Genomic DNA, 19672 nt, shown 5'->3' with positions numbered 1-19672 from the left:
GTATTTTAACGGGTAGTTGAAGGGTAGTTTCTGTGTGTGTGTGTCATAGTGTATTTTAACGTGTCGTAGTGTATTTTAACGTGTCGTAGTGTATTTTAACGGGTAGTTGAAGGGTAGTTTCTGTGTGTGTGTCGTAGTGTATTTTAACGTGTCGTAGTGTATTTTAAGGTGTCGTAGTGTATTTTAACAGGTAGTTGAAGGGTAGTTTCTGTGTGTGTGTCGTAGTGTATTTTAACGTGTCGTGTATTTTTACGTGTCGTAGTGTATTTTAACGGGTAGTTGAAGGGTAGTTTCTGTGTGTGTGTCGTAGTGTATTTTAATGTGTCGTAGTGTATTTTAACGGGTAGTTGAAGGGTAGTTTCTGTGTGTGTGTCGTAGTGTATTTTAACGTGTCGTAGTGTATTTTAACGGGTAGTTGAAGGGTAGTTTCTGTGTGTGTGTGTCATAGTGTATTTTAACGTGTCGTAGTGTATTTTAACGTGTCGTAGTGTATTTTAACGGGTAGTTGAAGGGTAGTTTCTGTGTGTGTGTCGTAGTGTATTTTAACGTGTCGTAGTGTATTTTAACGTGTCGTGTATTTTAACAGGTAGTTGAAGGGTAGTTTCTGTGTGTGTGTCGTAGTGTATTTTAACGTGTCGTAGTGTATTTTTACGTGTCGTAGTGTATTTTAACGGGTAGTTGAAGGGTAGTTTCTGTGTGTGTGTCGTAGTGTATTTTAACGTGTCGTAGTGTATTTTAACCGGTAGTTGAAGGGTAGTTTCTGTGTGTGTGTCGTAGTGTATTTTAACGTGTCGTAGTGTATTTTAACGTGTCGTAGTGTATTTTAACGGGTAGTTGAAGGGTAGTTTCTGTGTGTGTGTCGTAGTGTATTTTAACGTGTCGTAGTGTATTTTAACGGGTAGTTGAAGGGTAGTTTCTGTGTGTGTGTGTCGTAGTGTATTTTAACGTGTCGTAGTGTATTTTAACGGGTAGTTGAAGGGTAGTTTCTGTGTGTGTGTCGTGTATTTTAACGTGTCGTAGTGTATTTTAACGGGTAGTTGAAGGGTAGTTTCTGTGTGTGTGTCGTAGTGTATTTTAACGTGTCGTAGTGTATTTTAACGGGTAGTTGAAGGGTAGTTTCTGTGTGTGTGTCGTAGTGTATTTTAACGTGTCGTGTATTTTAACGGGTAGTTGAAGGGTAGTTTCTGTGTGTGTGTGTCGTAGTGTATTTTAACGTGTCATAGTGTATTTTAACGGGTAGTTGAAGGGTAGTTTCTGTGTGTGTGTCGTAGTGTATTTTAACGTGTCGTAGTGTATTTTAACGGGTAGTTGAAGGGTAGTTTCTGTGTGTGTTTCGTAGTGTATTTTAACGTGTCGTAGTGTATTTTAACGGGTAGTTGAAGGGTAGTTTCTGTGTGTGTTCTTTTCGTGTCGTAGTTGAAGGCGGTCCATGAGCAACTGGCTGTCCTCTCTCAGGCTCCCGTCAGCAAACCAAAGAAGAAGAAGGAGAAGAAGAAGAAGAGCGACGGCTCCAAGGGGTCGAAGGTCGCCGCGGCCTTGGCCACCTCGGTGACCTCGGACGGGACCGCCGACAACGACAGCAGCAAGAGCAACAGCAAGGCCAAGTCCGCCCAGGCGCCCAGCAACAAGCCGGCCAATCAGAAGAAGGCCCCGGCCAGGAAAGCCAACAGCACGGTGACGGCCACCAGGTGAGTTAACACCTCGAGAGGCGAGGACGGAGTTCTCCGTTCAAAGAATTATTCTACCACAGGTCGTTAAGAGGAAGCAATCTGATTGGTTGAAACAGGTTTCTAGCCGGTGGTTAAACCAGCACCGTTCACCACCTAATCAAAACAAACAATTCAGCCGCTCTGTTCTCCCAGAGCGCTAGCTAACTCGGTGGATAGGCTAGTTTCTTGGGACATTTGTGGTCGTAGTGTCTACATCTGTCATTAAAAAATATATATTCTTTCAGCGATTTTCTTAGTTTTTAGGGTAACTGTTGTAGAATTGCAATATTACACTCGAGGGTGTGGGTTAACGTGATTATTGCCACTTCAGTGATGCTTGCGGAAGTCGACTTCGTCTCGTTCCTGACCGCATCACTGTCGTGGCAATAATCACGTTAACCCACACCCTCTCGTGTAATGTTGCTTAAGTAACGCCCAGCGCTCAGGACGGAGATTGATAAAAAAGGAGATTATTGATATCAAAACGGATCGCATCGCTCCACAGGCTGGGAACAGCGTCTGTTGTTGCGCAACATTCGATGTTGCGCAACAGCGGGACGTTGTCGAAAATGTTCCCCCCCACATTAGCCAACGAAGATCTTAAAACGTGAATAACTCTTTGATCTAAATCATTCCGTCCAATTCTAAGCAAAGATCATGTGTTAGACGGACCCACCGCTGTCCCGACGCTAGTCACGTTAGATTTAATCATACCTCCCGTTGTTGTCGATCGCATCGAGAGTGTTTTGGCTACATTTAGCTACTTCAGCCATATCCGGTCCGTCGCTAAATGTGCTCCGCTGCTGTGTGTGTGTGTGTGTGTGTGTGTGTGTGTGTGTGTGTGTGCGTGTGCGTGTGCGTCCGTCGCGGTAAGAATGGTGCTCAACCAACGTGTCTAAAGGATTTAGAACAGTTGTAATAGACATTAGTTAGTAGCAGTACTTGCGCGCTGTGCTTGCGCACAAGTAGGCCATGTATGCCCTACTTGTGTGCGAGGCACAAGTTAGCACCTCGACAGAGAGCGTTTCTATTTTCTCTCTTTCAATGATTTTTATTTGGTTTTCAGTTATTTGACATAGATCACATTGACGTACACAAAACAAAAACAAAACAAAAAACAGAATCAACAACATGCCAGCAAATAGTACAGAAAAAAGTTTCTATTTTCTAATATAGTTTATCCCCTTAGCGTGTGTCTGCCTTCTGTCTTTCCATTCCCACGACAATATGCAGGGAAAAAAACATGGCATATTTTGGACATAAGGCAGCCTTAGAAAAAATTTGTGGGAACCCTGATAGTGAGAAGCCTCTGAGTGCTGTGTCTGCTCGTCAGAGCAGCACCGAACTCCGTTCAGTCCATGGGCTCCAGCCCAATGGTTCCATGGCGGCTCCAGCCCAGTAGTAGTAAATCTTTATTTCGGTACATTTGAAAAAGCAAAAATACATACTTACATTAGAGTCCACAAGTGGCACCGAAAAGGTGTAGGCTGAAGCCGAGGCTTATTTTGCCTACCCTTTAAAAAACAAAAAAAACTTTGGTTTCAAAGATAAAATAGAAAGTAGTAACACATTGGTATGACTAAGCTAAATTAATCAGATAAAAAAAAAAAAAAAAGCAAAGTAATCTAGGCAAACATAGGTTTTAACAAAACTAGGACAAATCTAAGCAAAAGACAATTTTTACATACTCTAATTTGAAGAGTACCAAAAGTTCCAAAATTAACAAGTTTCAAAACAAAAATTAATATAATTTTCAAACATTATTATAGTGAAAAAAAGGCATAATTCCAGTGGGGCTATGGGGAGCTCAATAGTTCCATGGCAGTTTCCTGCCCAGTGGGGCTATGGGGAGCTCAATAGTTCCATGGCAGTTTCCTGCCCAGTGGGGCTATGGGGAGCTCAATAGTTCCATGGCAGTTTCCTGCCCAGTGGGGCTATGGGGAGCTCAATAGTTCCATGGCAGTTTCCTGCCCAGTGGGGCTATGGGGAGCTCAATAGTTCCATGGCAGTTTCCTGCCCAGTGGGGCTATGGGGAGCTCAATAGTTCCATGGTGGTTTCCTGCCCAGTGGGGCTATGGGAAGCTCAATAGTTCCATGGCAGTTTCATGCCCAGTGGGGCTATGGGGAGCTCAATAGTTCCATGGCAGTTTCCTGCCCAGTGGGGCTATGGGGAGCTCAATAGTTCCATGGCGGTTTCCTGCCCAGTGGGGCTATGGGGAGCTCAATAGTTCCATGGCAGTTTCATGCCCAGTGGGGCTATGGGGAGCTCAATAGTTCCATGGCAGTTTCATGCCCAGTGGGGCTATGGGGAGCTCAATAGTTCCATGGCAGTTTCATGCCCAGTGGGGCTATGGGGAGCTCAATAGTTCCATGGCAGTTTCCTGCCCAGTGGGGCTATGGGGAGCTCAATAGTTCCATGGCAGTTTCATGCCCAGTGGGGCTATGGGGAGCTCAATAGTTCCATGGCAGTTTCCTGCCCAGTGGGGCTATGGGGAGCTCAATAGTTTCAAAGCCCTGCACCTGAAGTTCACTGTGAAAATGTGTCGCAAATCTTTGAATATGAATTATTTTACAGCAAACGTTTTTTTAACTCAAATCTTTGCATGGTGAGCAGGAAGTGCTGTTCTTCTTCTGCAATGGACTGGATGGTGGCAGTATAGCTTAAACCTTTGCTGCCACCTACTGGCCGTAGGGGGGATGTGACTTTAACCCATGGGGGGCGTGTGACGCGTGTCTTTCTCCTGTCTCTTCCTCCTCTAACAGACAACCCAAAAAGGGCGGCTCCGGGAAGGCGGGCGGCGGGCCGGCCAACGGCGAGGAAGGGGAGGAGCCGTCGCTGCCCATGTCGTACGACGAGAAGCGTCAGCTGTCGCTGGACATCAACCGCCTGCCGGGCGAGAAGCTGGGCCGCGTGGTTCACATCATCCAGTCCCGGGAGCCGTCCCTCAGGGACTCCAACCCCGACGAGATCGAGATCGACTTCGAGACGCTCAAGCCCTCCACGCTGCGCGAGCTGGAGCGCTACGTCAAGTCCTGTCTGCAGAAGAAGCAACGGAAGCTACTGCGTAAGTCTGGAGTTGGGGGGCAATAAGCTTTGGGCTTATCCAGTACCCGGTATCAATAAGCTTTGGGCTTATCCAGTACCCGTTATCAATAAGCTTTGGGCTTATCGAGTACCCGGTATCAATAAGCTTTGGGCTTATCCAGTACCCGGTATCAATAAGCTTTGGGCTTATCCAGTACCCGGTATCAATAAGCTTTGGGCTTATCCAGTACCCGTTATCAATAAGCTTTGGGCTTATCGAGTACCCGGTATCAATAAGCTTTGGGCTTATCCAGTACCCGGTATCAATAAGCTTTGGGCTTATCAAGTACCCGTTATCAATAAGCTTTGGGCTTATCCAGTACCCGGTATCAATAAGCTTTGGGCTTATCGAGTACCTGGTATCAATAAGCTTTGGGCTTATCGAGTACCTGGTATCAATAAGCTTTGGGCTTATCGAGTACCCGGTATCAATAAGCTTTGGATTTATCGAGTACCCGTTATCAATAAGCTTTGGGCTTATCGAGTACCCGTTATCAATACGCTTTGGGCTTATCGAGTACCCGTTATCAATAAGCTTTGGGCTTATCGAGTACCCGGTATCAATAAGCTTTGGGCTTATCGAGTACCCGGTATCAATAAGCTTTGGACTTATCGAGTACCCGGTATCAATAAGCTTTGGGCTTATCGAGTACCCGTTATCAATACGCTTTGGGCTTATCGAGTACCCGTTATCAATAAGCTTTGGGCTTATCGAGTACCCGGTATCAATAAGCTTTGGGCTTATCGAGTACCCGTTATCGATAAGCTTTGGGCTTATCGAGTACCCGTTATCAATAAGCTTTGGGCTTATCGAGTACCCGGTATCGATAAGCTTTGGGCTTATCGAGTACCCGGTATCAATAAGCTTTGGGCTTATCGAGTACCCGGTATCAATAAGCTTTGGGCTTATCAAGTACCCGTTATCAATAAGCTTTGGGCTTATCGAGTACCCGTTATCAATAAGCTTTGGGCTTATCGAGTACCCGCTATCAATAAGCTTTGGGCTTATCGAGTACCCGTTATCAATAAGCTTTGGGTTTATCGAGTAAACCGTACCCGTTATCAATAAGCTTTGGGCTTATCGAGTACCCGTTATCAATAAGCTTTGGGCTTATCGAGTACCCGTTATCAATAAGCTTTGGGCTTATCAAGCCTGTTATGGAGCATAGCGGTACATGACGTCATGTTTAAACAATCAAGACAAGAGGCGATCAAGAAATAAATGTAATCATCTACGCTGGAACAAACATGTCGGTCTAAAAGCGTATTGATACCTGTATAGTGATAGATAGTGTATTGATACCTGCCAACCAGCTGTCCGGGGAAACTACATTACACATGTATATGGTACACATATTAACCAGTTAACAGTTTCTTTAATATTATTTTATTGGTAAAAAAAAGGTCAATTGCCTTCATGTCCGTTAGAAAATACTGTATTTGAAGGCCCTAGTACCTTTACAAGTGCACGTGGGCAACCCTTAGTGTTTTATTTAGCTGCCAGGGGCAGGTGGGCGACCCGTAGTGTTTTATTTAGCTGTCAGGGGCAGGTGGGCGACCCTTAGTGTTTCATTTAGCTGCCAGGGGGCAGGTGGGCGACCCTTAGTGTTTTATTTAGCTGCCAGGGGCAGGTGGGCAACCCTTAGTGTTTTATTTAGCTGCCAGGGGCAGGTGGGCGACCCTTAGTGTTTTATTTAGCTGCCAGGGGCAGGTGGGCGACCCTTAGTGTTTTATTTAGCTGCCAGGGGCAGGTGGGCAACCCTTAGTGTTTTATTTAGCTGCCAGGGGCAGGTGGGCAACCCTTAGTGTTTTATTTAGCTGCCAGGGGCAGGTGGGCGACCCTTAGTGTTTTATTTAGCTGCCAGGGGCAGGTGGGCAACCCTTAGTGTTTTATTTAGCTGCCAGGGGCAGGTGGGCAACCCTTAGTGTTTTATTTAGCTGCCAGGGGCAGGTGGGCGACCCTTAGTGATTTATTTAGCTGGCAGGGGCAGGTGGGTAACCCTTAGTGTTTTATTTAGCTGCCAGGGGGCAGGTGGGCGACCCTTAGTGTTTTATTTATCTGCCAGGGGCAGGTGGGCAACCCTTAGTGTCAACGCCTTACTCATCTCTCTCTCTCTCTCTCTCTCTCTCTCTCTCACAGAGAAGGCAGCAGGAGGCGGGTCCGGGGGCGGAGCTAGTCGTTTGAGTGGCAGCTCATCTTCCTCCTCTGACTCCTCCTCTACTGGAAGCTCCTCCTCCTCCGACTCAGACTGATCAACACGCACACACACACACACACACACACACACACACAGACACACACACAGACACAGACACAGACACACACTCTTCATATAAATTATATCGTGTCTCATACACTCATTTAAAACCAATAAATGCTCATGTATGTGTGTGCGCGCGTGTGTGTCTGTGTACGCGCACACACACACACACACACACACAACATACGTATGACAGACAAACACTGAATGTTTCTTTGACACATACGCACACACACAAACACACACACACACAGACTATGTAAATATTGGGAGCTGTTTATTTTAGCTACTAGCTGGTGGTTGTTGGAGGACGGCAGACAGACAGGACGGCAGACAGACAGACAGACAGACAGGAAAGCAACGACAATTCAACCACCAACTAACAAGAAGAAGACTGGATCCCCACCTTATATCATTAACAACCGTTAGACAGACAGGCAGGCAGACAGAGAGACAGACAGGCAGGCAGACAGACAGACAGACACACAGACAGACCTGTTATACCATTAACAACTGTTAGACAGACAGACAGGCAGACACACAGACCCCGTTTCCAGACCTAGGCGGAAAACGTTTTTGCGCTGCGGACAGAAGAAGCTGTGCAGCTGTTTTTAGACAGCTGGTGGATGGGAATTAAGCTCCACCTCCGCGGACGACTGACGCTGAGTAGAGCGCAAGTTGTCCGCGGTCGTCCGCAAGCCGTCGCGCAAGTCGTCCGCGGAAGTAGAGCTTTTTTTTCCCCATCCACCAGCTGTCTAAAAACCCGTTTTTTCGGCTGTCCGCAGCCAAAAAACGTGCGCAGCTCTTTTGATAGTGTGGCAGCACCCAGAAACAGACAGGCTGTCTGTCATCAACACTGAGTTCTGTTGTCGTAGAAACCATGTTCTTCTGGGACAGCCACGCCTCTGTCAACATTCCACAAAACCTCTGCTGCAATGCATCATGGGAGAAGTTGCAAACAACCCCCCCTCCCCCTCCCTCCCATACATATTAGATCCGTTATTCTTAAGGCTTATTCATAGTCTGGATTTTCGGTGGTGGTTTGCTCTTCACCGCGGCTCAGTGACGTCATGTTGTAGTTCGGTGGTCACCTCACCACCGAAAATCCAGACTATGTATGAGCCTTCACTCATTTGGTTCCATGTGTTACACTCTCAGAGTTACAGACCTGTAAGGGTCCATTTGGTTCCATGTGTTACACTCTCAGAGTTACAGACCTGTAAGGGTCCATTTGGTTCCATGTTACACTCTCAGAGTTACAGACCTGTAAGGGTCCATTTGGTTCCATGTTACACTCTCAGAGTTACAGACCTGTAAGGGTCCATTTGGTTCCATATGTTACACTCAGAGTTACAGACCTTTAAGGGTCCCCCCATTTGAAGAGATATGCCAGGGACCCTCATTTGAAGAGATATGCCAGGGACCCTCATTTGAAGAGATATGCCAGGGACCCCCATTTGAAGAGATATGCCAGGGACCCCCATAAGAGAGGATTTTTACGGCTCTAGCAGTGATTCTCAACCCGTTTAATTTCAAGAACCCCCAGTTTGACATGAGTTAGTATACGGACCCCCATTTAATGGCATTTCTATCTCTGGGACCCTCGATTTATATTAATATAAAATCTATGTTAATTAAACTCTGAGAGTACAAATGGAACCATTTCCACTAGTATCCTCAGAGTTTCAGACCCATAAAGGTCTATTTAGCTGAAACCATGAAACCCCCTCAAGGACCCCTGGGGGTCCCCGGACCCCACGTGAGGTCAACCAAGGACTCTCAAAAAAAGGTCAGAATAACGGATCCAATGAATGGCTAACAACCCCCTCCCCTCCCCCTCCCCTTGTTAGTATACAAACACCGCTATTGGTCTGAGCTTAGTAAACAAACACTGCTATTGGTCAGAGCTTAGTAAACAAACACTGCTATTGGTCAGAGTTAAGTAAACAAACACTGCTATTGGTCAGAGACAAACAAAGCCACTCTGAAAAAAATAAAAAGCCGAACCAACAACAGCCTCCTGAAGAAGATGGAATTTACTTTTCTTTTTTTTTTCCTTCTTTTTTTTTCCCTCCAACACTAAGTTTTCTTTTCTTTTCTTTAGTTTATATTTTTATTTCCAGGTTGTGTGTTTGTTTGTTTGTTTGTTGATACTCGTTTTGTCGGCTAAAATAAATCTTTTAAAAAACAACAGCACCACTCATATAGCGTACACACACCGCTCTGTCCTGTGAATGAATACATCAAATATACATATCTATAAAACACAAAGAAATACTCCCAAAATGATAAACTGTATGTGCAGCGTTGTAGGGCCGGTTCAAAGACAATGCCATTATCATTATTTGTATTTCATTATTATTATTATTATTATTTTGTGCACACAACGCATTGCAGTGTGTTGTGAGCTTTTTAAACTTTTTACGATTCAATTTGGACGGCAGCAAAACATAGCAGATCTACAAGCTCCAAACAGGCTGCTTCGCGCTGCGCTTTGACCTTTTAGATCTGCTCCTTTTGATGCTTTTTTTCTTTTCTTTTTTTTGTCTGACCGAAGTTAAGTAGGGCCGTTATTTTATACGGAGGAAATAACACAAAGAGGTTATAATAATAATAATAATGTGTATTTGGGACTTCCCGACATCGATGATTAATAATTCTCTGTCCAAATTAAGGCTTATTCATAGTCTGGTTTTCGGTCAACTACAACATGACATCACTTCTGTGTTTTTACTAAAACTACAACATGACATCACTTCTCTGTGTTTTTACTAAAACTACAACATGACATCACTTCTCTGTGTTTTTACTAAAACTACAACATGACATCACAGAACCGCGGTGGTCACTGCTCACACAACACTTCTCTCTTTTTTTACTAAAACTACAACATGACATCACAGAGCCGCGGTGATTAAAACTACAACATGACATCACACCAGTTACAACATGACATCACACCGCGGTGGTTAAAACTACAACATGACATCACCGCAGTGGTTAAAACTACAACATGACATCACACCTTCTCTCTGTTTTTACTTACCACCGAAAACTGGACTATGAATAGTGTCGCAGCCCCGCCCCCCACGAGGACCCCGGGAAATAATTCCCTGTTCGTTTTCCTCGTAGACATTTCAAAGCATTTATTCGAAGACCTTTTTAAGCGTCGTACAAAAAGCCAACTGGAGATTTTTCCGGCCGAACAAATGATTAGAAAGAAGAAAAAAAACTGCAGGTTTTTTGTGGTCTTTTCTTCTTTGTGATTATGTTGTTGTTCGGCCGAAAACATTGTGTTTGTTGTCGGGATGTTGTCACCTGCCGCGTTGTCTTTGTCCGCGGCGTATGAATGTCTTAAACCCATTCTGACCTGAGATCAGATTCTAAAAATGTCTATTACATCCTGACAGTTTCATTATTAACCCATTCTGACCTGAGATCAGATTCTCAGAACGCCAAAATGGGTTAAATAAATACTTTTTGAAAAACCTTTGGGGGGGAAAATGAACGAAGAGTTCACTTCTGGGTCTCGACCAGTCACGAAAGGGGGCGGGACTGCCTTCAGGCTGTACCATTCATTCATTTTTTTAATTTTATTTTTATGGATGTATTAATTGGGTTAATCGGTATATAGGGTCCATTTGGTTCCATTTGTACACTCTCAGACTTACAGACCCATAAGGGTCCATTTGGTTCCAAACTATCATTTACCTGGAACTCCCAGGCAGACACACAGACAGACACACAGACAGACAGACACACAGACAGACAGACAATTCCCGTGCGAGACGAGCTATTCACCACGTTAAGAAAAACAAAACTGTTTTAGTTGATGGTTCAATCAATGCTGATCATAACGATGATGATAATAATAGTTAATTTTTGTATTTTAATAAGAAAGGAAAAAAAATATTTTATGTATCTGCATGCACTCCGATCGACCGTTGTTCTATTTCTCTTGCGTATGTTTTTATGTTTGAGCACTCTGTATATTAGCTGTTTGGATTAGCCGTAGGACGGACAGACAGACAGACAGACGGACGGAGAGAGACAGACAGACGGATGTATGTATGTATGTATGAGGGGAACAAAGACAGACAGACAGACGAGACAATTAAAACAAAACAAAAAAAACAATGAAAGGAAAATAAATAAAAAACAAGTGAAATATTTGATGTAATTTTACTTCTGGGGGATTCTGTATTTTCTGAGTTCCTTTGTTTTCATAAATAAAAACATAAATACATGAAAAAAAAAAACCCCGAAATGTACACCTTGGATTTTCTGTTACACGCACGTTCAGACACGCACAGACACACACAGACAGACGCACACAGACACGCACACACACAGACGCAGATAAAGAACAGATGCACGGATCTTTTTTGTTGCGACTGCATGTCACAATTAATGACTAGAACTGCACTCTGTCGAATGCCTACTTGCGCGTTGCACACTAGTAGGCCATTTATGTGCAAGTACTGTCGACCGCTACGAACCTTCAAATCTCAACCATACTGTGGTCGGCTGGCTTTTCTATGTATATATATATATACTGATTTTCACGTAATGAAGATATGTATCAACGCCCTAAAGAATAAAGATAGGTTTCAGATTACATACATGTATACATACAGACATTACCTATAATTCACCCGACACTGAAACATATCCTAATTCCGTCACCGGCGTCGACAGCCAGTCATAACCCGACATTGAAACATATCCTCATTACGTCACCATCAGCACGACCACAACACTTGCGCGCTGTGCTTTGCGCAACTATGAAATTGTGCATTTCCCTTCAGTCGTCCATTCACTCAGTCACGCCCCATATATGACATGCCAAAGTTAATAGTGCAACCGCGCCTGACCCTACCTGGGCCCTCATCAAACCCTGTACACTCAAGAAAGACACTGCCCCCGCTGCCACCCTTAGATCTCCATATATGGAGCTGACCTATTCTGACATTCCATATGTCGATCTGATCTACAAGCTCGTAGCGCTGCGCTATGAGCTTGTAGATCAGCGGAAGTTTACAATAGTGATTGAAGTGGTTAAAAACGAAAGACTGTTGGATTGGATAAGATTGTGTCCACAATTCCATGCTGTGTTGATGTTGGTACCATTAGGAGAGATAACAGGCTGTATTGATGTTGGTACCATTAGGAGAGATAACAGGCTGTATTGATGTTGGTACCATTAGGAGAGATAACAGGCTGTATTGATGTTGGTACCATTAGGAGAGATAACAGGTTGTATTGATGTTGGTACCATTAGGAGAGATAACAGGCTGTATTGATGTTGGTACCATTAGGAGAGATAACAGGCTGTATTGATGTTGGTACCATTAGGAGAGATAACAGGTTGTATTGATGTTGGTACCATTAGGAGAGATAACAGGCTGTATTGATGTTGGTACCATTAGGAGAGATAACAGGCTGTATTGATGTTGGTACCACTAGGAGAGATAACAGGCTGTATTGATGTTGGTACCATTAGGAGAGATAACAGGCTGTATTGATGTTGGTACCATTAGGAGAGATAACAGGCTGTATTGATGTTACAATTAGGAGAGATAACAGGCTGTATTGATGTTGGTACCATTAGGAGAGATAACAGGCTGTATTGATGTTGGTACCATTAGGAGAGATAACAGGCTGTATTGATGTTGGTACCATTAGGAGAGATAACAGGCTGTATTGATGTTGGTACCATTAGGAGAGATAACAGGCTGTATTGATGTTGGTAACATTAGGAGAGATAACAGGCTGTATTGATGTTGGTAACATTAGGAGAGATAACAGGCTGTATTGATGTTGGTACCATTAGGAGAGATAACAGGCTGTATTGATGTTGGTAACATTAGGAGAGATAACAGGCTGTATTGATGTTGGTAACATTAGGAGAGATAACAGGCAAACGTTAAAAATAACAATACTTCTACATTCTCTAATTGTGTAGATTTCATGAGTTAGATTAAGAAATGCAGATGTTTAACAATAATTTAACTCTTGAAAGTGTAAAATCATTAAAGATCTATAAGGCTTCCTTCTATGCATGAGGAGTCCAAGCTGCTCCTTTACACCTGACGGGGGAGTTTCCCTGGTTGGACGTAGCTCGTGGAAGGAACACGTTATTCCGACCAGTTCCTTTCCCCTCCATCAGGCGCCCCGGCTGGCCAGGGGGAGGCAGTTTAGAGACCAGGATTACTGCATGTTTTTTTGTGAGGGTACCTACCCTAGGGGGACACGGGGAGAACATGTGAGGGTACCTACCCTAGGGGACACGGGGAGAACATGTGAGGTTACCTACCCTAGGGGACACGGGGAGAACATGTGCGGGTACCTACCCTAGGGGACACGGGGAGAACATGTGAGGGTACCTACCCTAGGGGACACAGGGAGAACATGTGAGGGTACCTACCCTAGGGGACACGGGGAGAACATGTGAGGGTACCTACCCTAGGGGACACAGGGAGAACATGTGAGGGTACCTACCCTAGGGGACACGGGGAGAACATGTGAGGGCTGAATGTCTGTGTGTGTCACGCTGTTACACCACCCGCCCGCCACCAGAGGGCGCAGCTGTAGCACACACACACACACACACACAGGGCGCAGCTGTAGCACACACACACACACACACAACCACACACACACGAGCTGCGTTCGCTTCACGCGTTTGCGCGTCTTACTTGTTAACATACTCTATCATACAGACTGGACCAATAAATCACATATTATTAATTTAAAAAAGAACTACCCCTGTAGTACCTCCGACTACCCCTAGGGGGTACCACAGAGCTGCAGTACCTCGCATTGGAGCAACCCTGGTTAAATTACTAATGAGGTATTAATTAAATATTTTAATGAGTAAACATCTGAACGTTAACAACTAAATATGATTATAATCTGAATACTGCGGGCAATAACACTATTTCTCTGTCTCTGGCAGTGGTTTTCAGCAGTGTTTTCGTCGACTAAAACTAAGACGAAAACATTTCGTAGACTACCTTTTTTCACTGACAAAAAAACAAACGGAAACTAAATTAAAACGAAGCTATGATGACTAAAACTAAGACTAAATATGTTGACAATATGTTTCGTCAACAAATAAAAACTAGACTAAAATGTTGGGACTAGTGGACAAGAGATCCAGTATAAGTCATTTCACAATTGGTTAGATGCTGAAAATAGCAGATCCACAAGCTCACAATGTGTCGCGCTGCGGGCTTGTAGATCTGCTATTTTAAGTGAAGAAAACTGTCGATAGCATCAAGGCCCGCCACATTTTAGTCTAGTTTTTATTTGTTGACGGAATTGTCAGTACATTTAGTCATCATAGCTTAGTTTTCATTTAGTTTCCATTTAGTTTTCGTCAGTGAAAAAAGGTAGTCGACGAACATTTTTCGTCTCAGTTTTAGTCGACGAAAACAACAAGGTGTCTTCACATGTCTATACATTTGCCAGAGAATCACGGTTTACTTGTTTATTTATATCCACATTCATACATTTCCCCTTAAGAAATCCTGCACTGTCCACATCATGTTTCACACAGATTTAACTTCTTTGCTAAATATAGTTACTGTATTTATTGATTTTAAATCATTGAATCGTATCATATCGTCATGAACCAATATCGTCCGTGTAACGTATCGTCAACCGTAAATGATGCATTTATATAGCTTTACATAGATTACATTACATTTCACACACACACACACACAATTTGAACACTGATGCCTGTCAGTCACAATGTGGGACAGACAGGGTCTCAATGTGAACACTGATGCCTGTCAGTCACAATGTGGGACAGACAGGGTCTCAATGTGAACACTGATGCCTGTCAGTCACAATGTGGGACAGACAGGGTCTCAATGTGAACACTGATGTCTGTCAGTCACAATGTGGGACAGACAGGGTTTTAATGTGAACACTGATGTCTGTCAGTCACAATGTGGGACAGACAGGGTCTCAATTTGTGGGACGCCTGAAAAGTCTTGTCAAGGTCCAAAATCCTGACAGTAAAAACCTATGTTTCTATGTCAGTGGTGCTCAACCTTTTTCACGTCAAGGACCCCCAGAATTATCTGTATTTGGCCGCCGACCCCCCCCATCTGAAAATATGTTGTTCCAGGCCAAATCTGATCTACAAGCTCGTAGCGCGGGACTCGGTGCCGCACTATGAGCTTGTAGATCGGATATTTTCTCAATAGCTAAAGTATAACATAACACTTAAAACACCAAAAGGGGTTCCCGCCCAAGAATGGGTTAAAATGGCCAACAAACGCATAATTACTATTATTGATACGAATCGATTATTGCAAAACGATTCTAGATGATATGTTGCCGTTTACATATCGATGCTTCGATTCTTGAAATACATTTTTCGATAACAGTAATTATATCGTCAACACCCCTAAATACATTTGGTTAAAATTATTCAATACAATTTGTAAAAATGTAATATATATATATTTCTTTTTCAAAAGGAATTTCATGAATAAAATCAAAATAAATTCAAAACATAAAAATAATAATAATCTAATAACACTTTTAATAAGTAGTGGAAATAGCAGATGTGCAATGCATTGAGAGCATGTAGATCTGCAATTTTTTCACTATTTTGTTGAATTTTGTCTTTTGGGTCTCGAGCAAAAATAATCCAGATCCGGGCAGATCCGCTCCGGCGTCCAGCACCGCCCAGCAGTGGTTCCCTAAAGTGGGGTCCGGGGACCCCCAGGGGTCCTTGAGGGAGTTCCAGGGGTCCGGGGACCCCCAGGGGTCCTTGAGGGAGTTCCAGGGGGTCCTTGACATAACAAAGTTTGGGAACCACTGATCTCTACATGGCCCAAACAGATGCCGTCTTTCCCAGAATCCAGATCCGGGGGTTCCTGAAGCAGTGTCTTTAATTAATCTACATGAGCGAACAGACGCTGGATCCCGATCCGGGCCCTGGGCGATCCGCTCCGGCCTCCAGAGCGGCGCGGTCCCGGACCACCACAGGCTGGTTGCCATAGTTACTGTACAGCGCAGACTGGCTGCGGCTCAGGTAGGAGAGCGGTGGCGCCGCCTGCTGGTGGAGACACACAACTGCAGCTGTAAATATAGTTTAACTTTTGTTTGTTCACAAAAACTTAACTGAAAGAAGAAATAGCAGATCTACAAAGCTCACAGCACGTCACATGGTGGTGGCCTCATGTGAACTTGTAGATCTGCTATTTTTTTCCTGACCTTGTGGACTCCCCCCCCCCCCCCCCCCCCCCCGACTAAAATCGATAAATACAAAAGTAACACTTAAAAACGATGCTATTTCCTCACACACATTACTCTCTCTCTCACACACGCACACACCTAAACAATTTCATTAACTAACTAATACTATTAAAAGTTAATGCGATTGTGACATATAAATGAAAAGGCATTTTAATATTGCTTGTAGATCTGCTATTTTCAGCATGCAACCAAGTGTAAAATTACTTTTCTAAAACGGGTAGTCCCAATACTTGATTCTGATTGGCTGGTTACCGTCACGTGACCGGTGTAAATTCCACCGATAACCCACTCCTTCAATCACTGGGGCTACTTGCTGAGCAAAACAAGGAAGTGATGTGGCTCGCTCTGGTGGCGCAAAGCGTAGCTACTTTTGTGAATTCAATCGTTTTATTAGGTTAATATTGCTATATGTTTGTAACCGTTTTAGAAAAGCAATAAGCCACTCGAGGCCCCAGCTTACCGGGTATTTTACACTGGCTGGGGGGTAGAAGTCCACTAGTCCCTTCCTAACATTTTAGTCTAGTTTTTATCTGTTGACGAAATTGTCAGTATAATTAGTCTTAGTTTTAGTCACCATAGCTTAGTTTTCATTTAGTTTTCTTTTAGTTTTCGTCAGTGGAAAAAGGTAGTCGGCGAACATTTTTCGTCTTAGTTTTAGTCGACGAAAACAACACAGGCGTCTTCACTTGCAGAATTAGATTTATTGAGCAACGTTTTGGTCGTTCAAAGGTTGCTCGACAATACATTTATTTAGATTCTGTAAGTGAAGACAGTGTGAGATTTTTGGAGGTCAAATTGCACCCCAAAAAACTCTGAACTTTTAAAATTCAGTAGAAAACTCCACTGAATGATCACTTAAGTTCAGGTTGTTTGGGTGTAAATTGAGATCATAGAAATTATATCTTATAACAACTCGATTAAAACAAATCTAATGCATCTAATAAATGGCCTACATTTAAGCCAAATGGAAATAAGAACATTAAGAATAAATTAAAAGCTATAGTTTCACCTGCATGGAGGCCTGCTGCTGCTGCCAGATCAACAGAGACGTGTCTCTGTAGCGCAGCCTGGTGAACGCCTCCGACAACGCCTTCTCTGCCAGCGGAGCTCTGGGTGACACGGACCGCTCCGTGGGCGAGGGTTCCAGGGGGACAACAGGGTGGTCCGTGGGCGAGGGTTCCAGGGGGACAACAGGGTGGTCCGTGGGCGAGGGTTCCAGGGGGACAACAGGGTGGTCCGTGGGCGAGGGTTCCAGGGGGACAACAGGGTGGTCCGTGGGCGAGGGTTCGAGTGGGACGGGGTGGTCCATCAGAGGAAAGGAAAGGTACTATGTTTACCCAGGGTAACTGGACTAAGCTCAAGAACTTGTTTACAGCCAGGCCCTGCTCATAGAACATTTCATGGTAGGGGTTCAATGCCTTGTCCAAGGGCACTTCAGCTGTGGTAATTTTAACGTGCCGGTCCGGGGATACGAACTAGCGACCTTCCGATATCAAGACCGCTCCGCAAACCGTTCGGCCACCGCTGCCCCCATTAGATCCGGTCTTACTGGTACTGCTGTGGTGGTGGAGGAAGACAAAGACAATGTGGAAAATTAACCAGACGAAGAACAACTAAATAATAATATTGTGCAACGATATGGACCTCTCTGTCACATGGAACTATTTGTTGTGTCCAATATATCACTACGCCAGCAGCAGTTCCATGTGACAGTCAGAGGGGTCAAAGTTGAACAGGGTGTTCATTTGACAATAATAATAATAATATAATAGCCGGGGAGACAAAGTCACCCAACATTTGAGAGGACCTGTGATGTCATTCCGTACTTTTTATTTGTGTTTTTTTTCCATTAATTTGGTCATTAAGGTCCACAGAATGAGAGGCCTGCTCTGGTCATTAAGGTCCACAGAATGAGAGGCCTGCTCTGGTCATTAAGGTCCACAGAATGAGAGGTCTGCTCTGGTCATTAAGGTCCACAGAATGAGAGGTCTGCTCTGGTCATTAAGGTCCACAGAATGAGAGGTCTGCTCTGGTCATTAAGGTCCACAGAATGAGAGGTCTGCTCTGGTCATTAAGGTCCACAGAATGAGAGGTCTGCTCTGGTCATTAAGGTCCACAGAATGAGAGGTCTGCTCTGGTCATTAAGGTCCACAGAATGAGAGGTCTGCTCTGGTCATTAAGGTCCACAGAATGAGAGGTCTGCTCTGGTCATTAAGGTCCACAGAATGAGAGGTCTGCTCTGGTCATTAAGGTCCACAGAATGAGAGGTCTGCTCTGGTCATTAAGGTCCACAGAATGAGAGGTCTGCTCTGGTCATTAAGGTCCACAGAATGAGAGGTCTGCTCTGGTCATTAAGGTCCACAGAATGAGAGGTGTGCTCTGGTCATTAAGGTCCACAGAATGAGAGGTCTGCTCTGGTCATTAAGGTCCACAGAATGAGAGGTCTGCTCTGGTCATTAAGGTCCACAGAATGAGAGGTCTGCTCTGGTCATTAAGGTCCACAGAATGAGAGGTCTGCTCTGGTCATTAAGGTCCACAGAATGAGAGGTCTGCTCTGGTCATTAAGGTCCACAGAATGAGAGGTCTGCTCTGGTCATTAAGGTCCACAGAATGAGAGGTCTGCTCTGGTCATTAAGGTCCACAGAATGAGAGGTCTGCTCTGGTCATTAAGGTCCACAGAATGAGAGGTCTGCTCTGGTCATTAAGGTCCACAAAATCACCGGAACTACTTAATATTTAATCAAAACCAGAGCAGAACTCCCACCACAGGACTCGGGCAATCAATTACCGGTAATACAGTTGCAACCACTATATTAAGTGTTTCATACAAATTAATTTAAAAGAAAATCTTAACTATCCCTTTAAGGCTACGGAACAGAGCTATTAATGTTTATTTCATTTTGTATTATTATTATTATTGTTGTTGTTTATTTCAGTGGTTCCCAAACTTTCTCATATCAAGGACCCCCAAATTGACACTAATTAGCTCTGCAGACCCCCATTAGAAAAGATACGCCAGGGACCCCCATGAGAGAAGATCTTTACGGCTCTAGCAGTGATTCTCAACCCGGTTAATTTCAAGGACCCCCAGTTTGACATGCATTAGTCTACGCCCTACGGACCCCCATTTAATGGCATTTCTATCTCTGAGACCCCCAAATTACATTGATTGATTGATTGATTGATTGATTGAAATATGTATTAACAGTTTGTAGAATTGACAGTACATTTCAAGCACAAACTCAATACAAAGACTGTTAACTGTGAGTGGACGACCCAATTAAGCATTACACTTGTTTACAACAGGGTCCACCATGTTCAATTCATCAAAACATTTA

General features: G+C 44.0%; 2 protein-coding genes across 3 annotated transcripts in view; one reads left to right on the top strand and one right to left on the bottom strand.

The window, feature by feature from the left end:
* Nucleotides 1-11307, top strand: part of brd3b (bromodomain containing 3b) — a 45849-nt gene extending 34542 nt beyond the window's left edge. The window contains exons 11-14 of one of the 2 annotated variants that reach the window (XR_014570428.1): nt 1417-1688; nt 4473-4774; nt 6935-7587; nt 7895-11307. Coding sequence is in view for 1 of the 2 variants with exons in the window: in XM_083784970.1 (XP_083641096.1) it covers nt 1417-1688; nt 4473-4774; nt 6935-7047 (687 nt within the window). In the remaining variant the exon portion in view is untranslated. Of the gene's footprint in view, nt 1-1416; nt 1689-4472; nt 4775-6934 lie in introns of both variants that reach the window. The other variant, XM_083784970.1, reaches the window with a different exon arrangement.
* A 4658-nt stretch (nt 11308-15965) lies between these two features.
* On the bottom strand, nt 15966-17643 carry brd3os (BRD3 opposite strand; the record flags this gene model as incomplete). The annotated part of the gene is made up of 2 exons (XM_083783497.1): nt 15966-16131; nt 17344-17643. The coding sequence occupies 2 exons, from the start codon at nt 17641-17643 to the stop codon at nt 15976-15978; spliced, it is 456 nt and encodes a 151-aa protein (XP_083639623.1). The 3' UTR covers nt 15966-15975.
* Between the last annotated feature and the right edge of the window lie 2029 nt (nt 17644-19672).

This window comes from Protomyctophum parallelum, assembly GCF_964188405.1.
Source record: "Protomyctophum parallelum genome assembly, chromosome: 15".
Classification (NCBI taxonomy): domain Eukaryota; kingdom Metazoa; phylum Chordata; class Actinopteri; order Myctophiformes; family Myctophidae; genus Protomyctophum; species Protomyctophum parallelum.
This window is presented reverse-complemented; position numbering and strand designations above follow the sequence as displayed.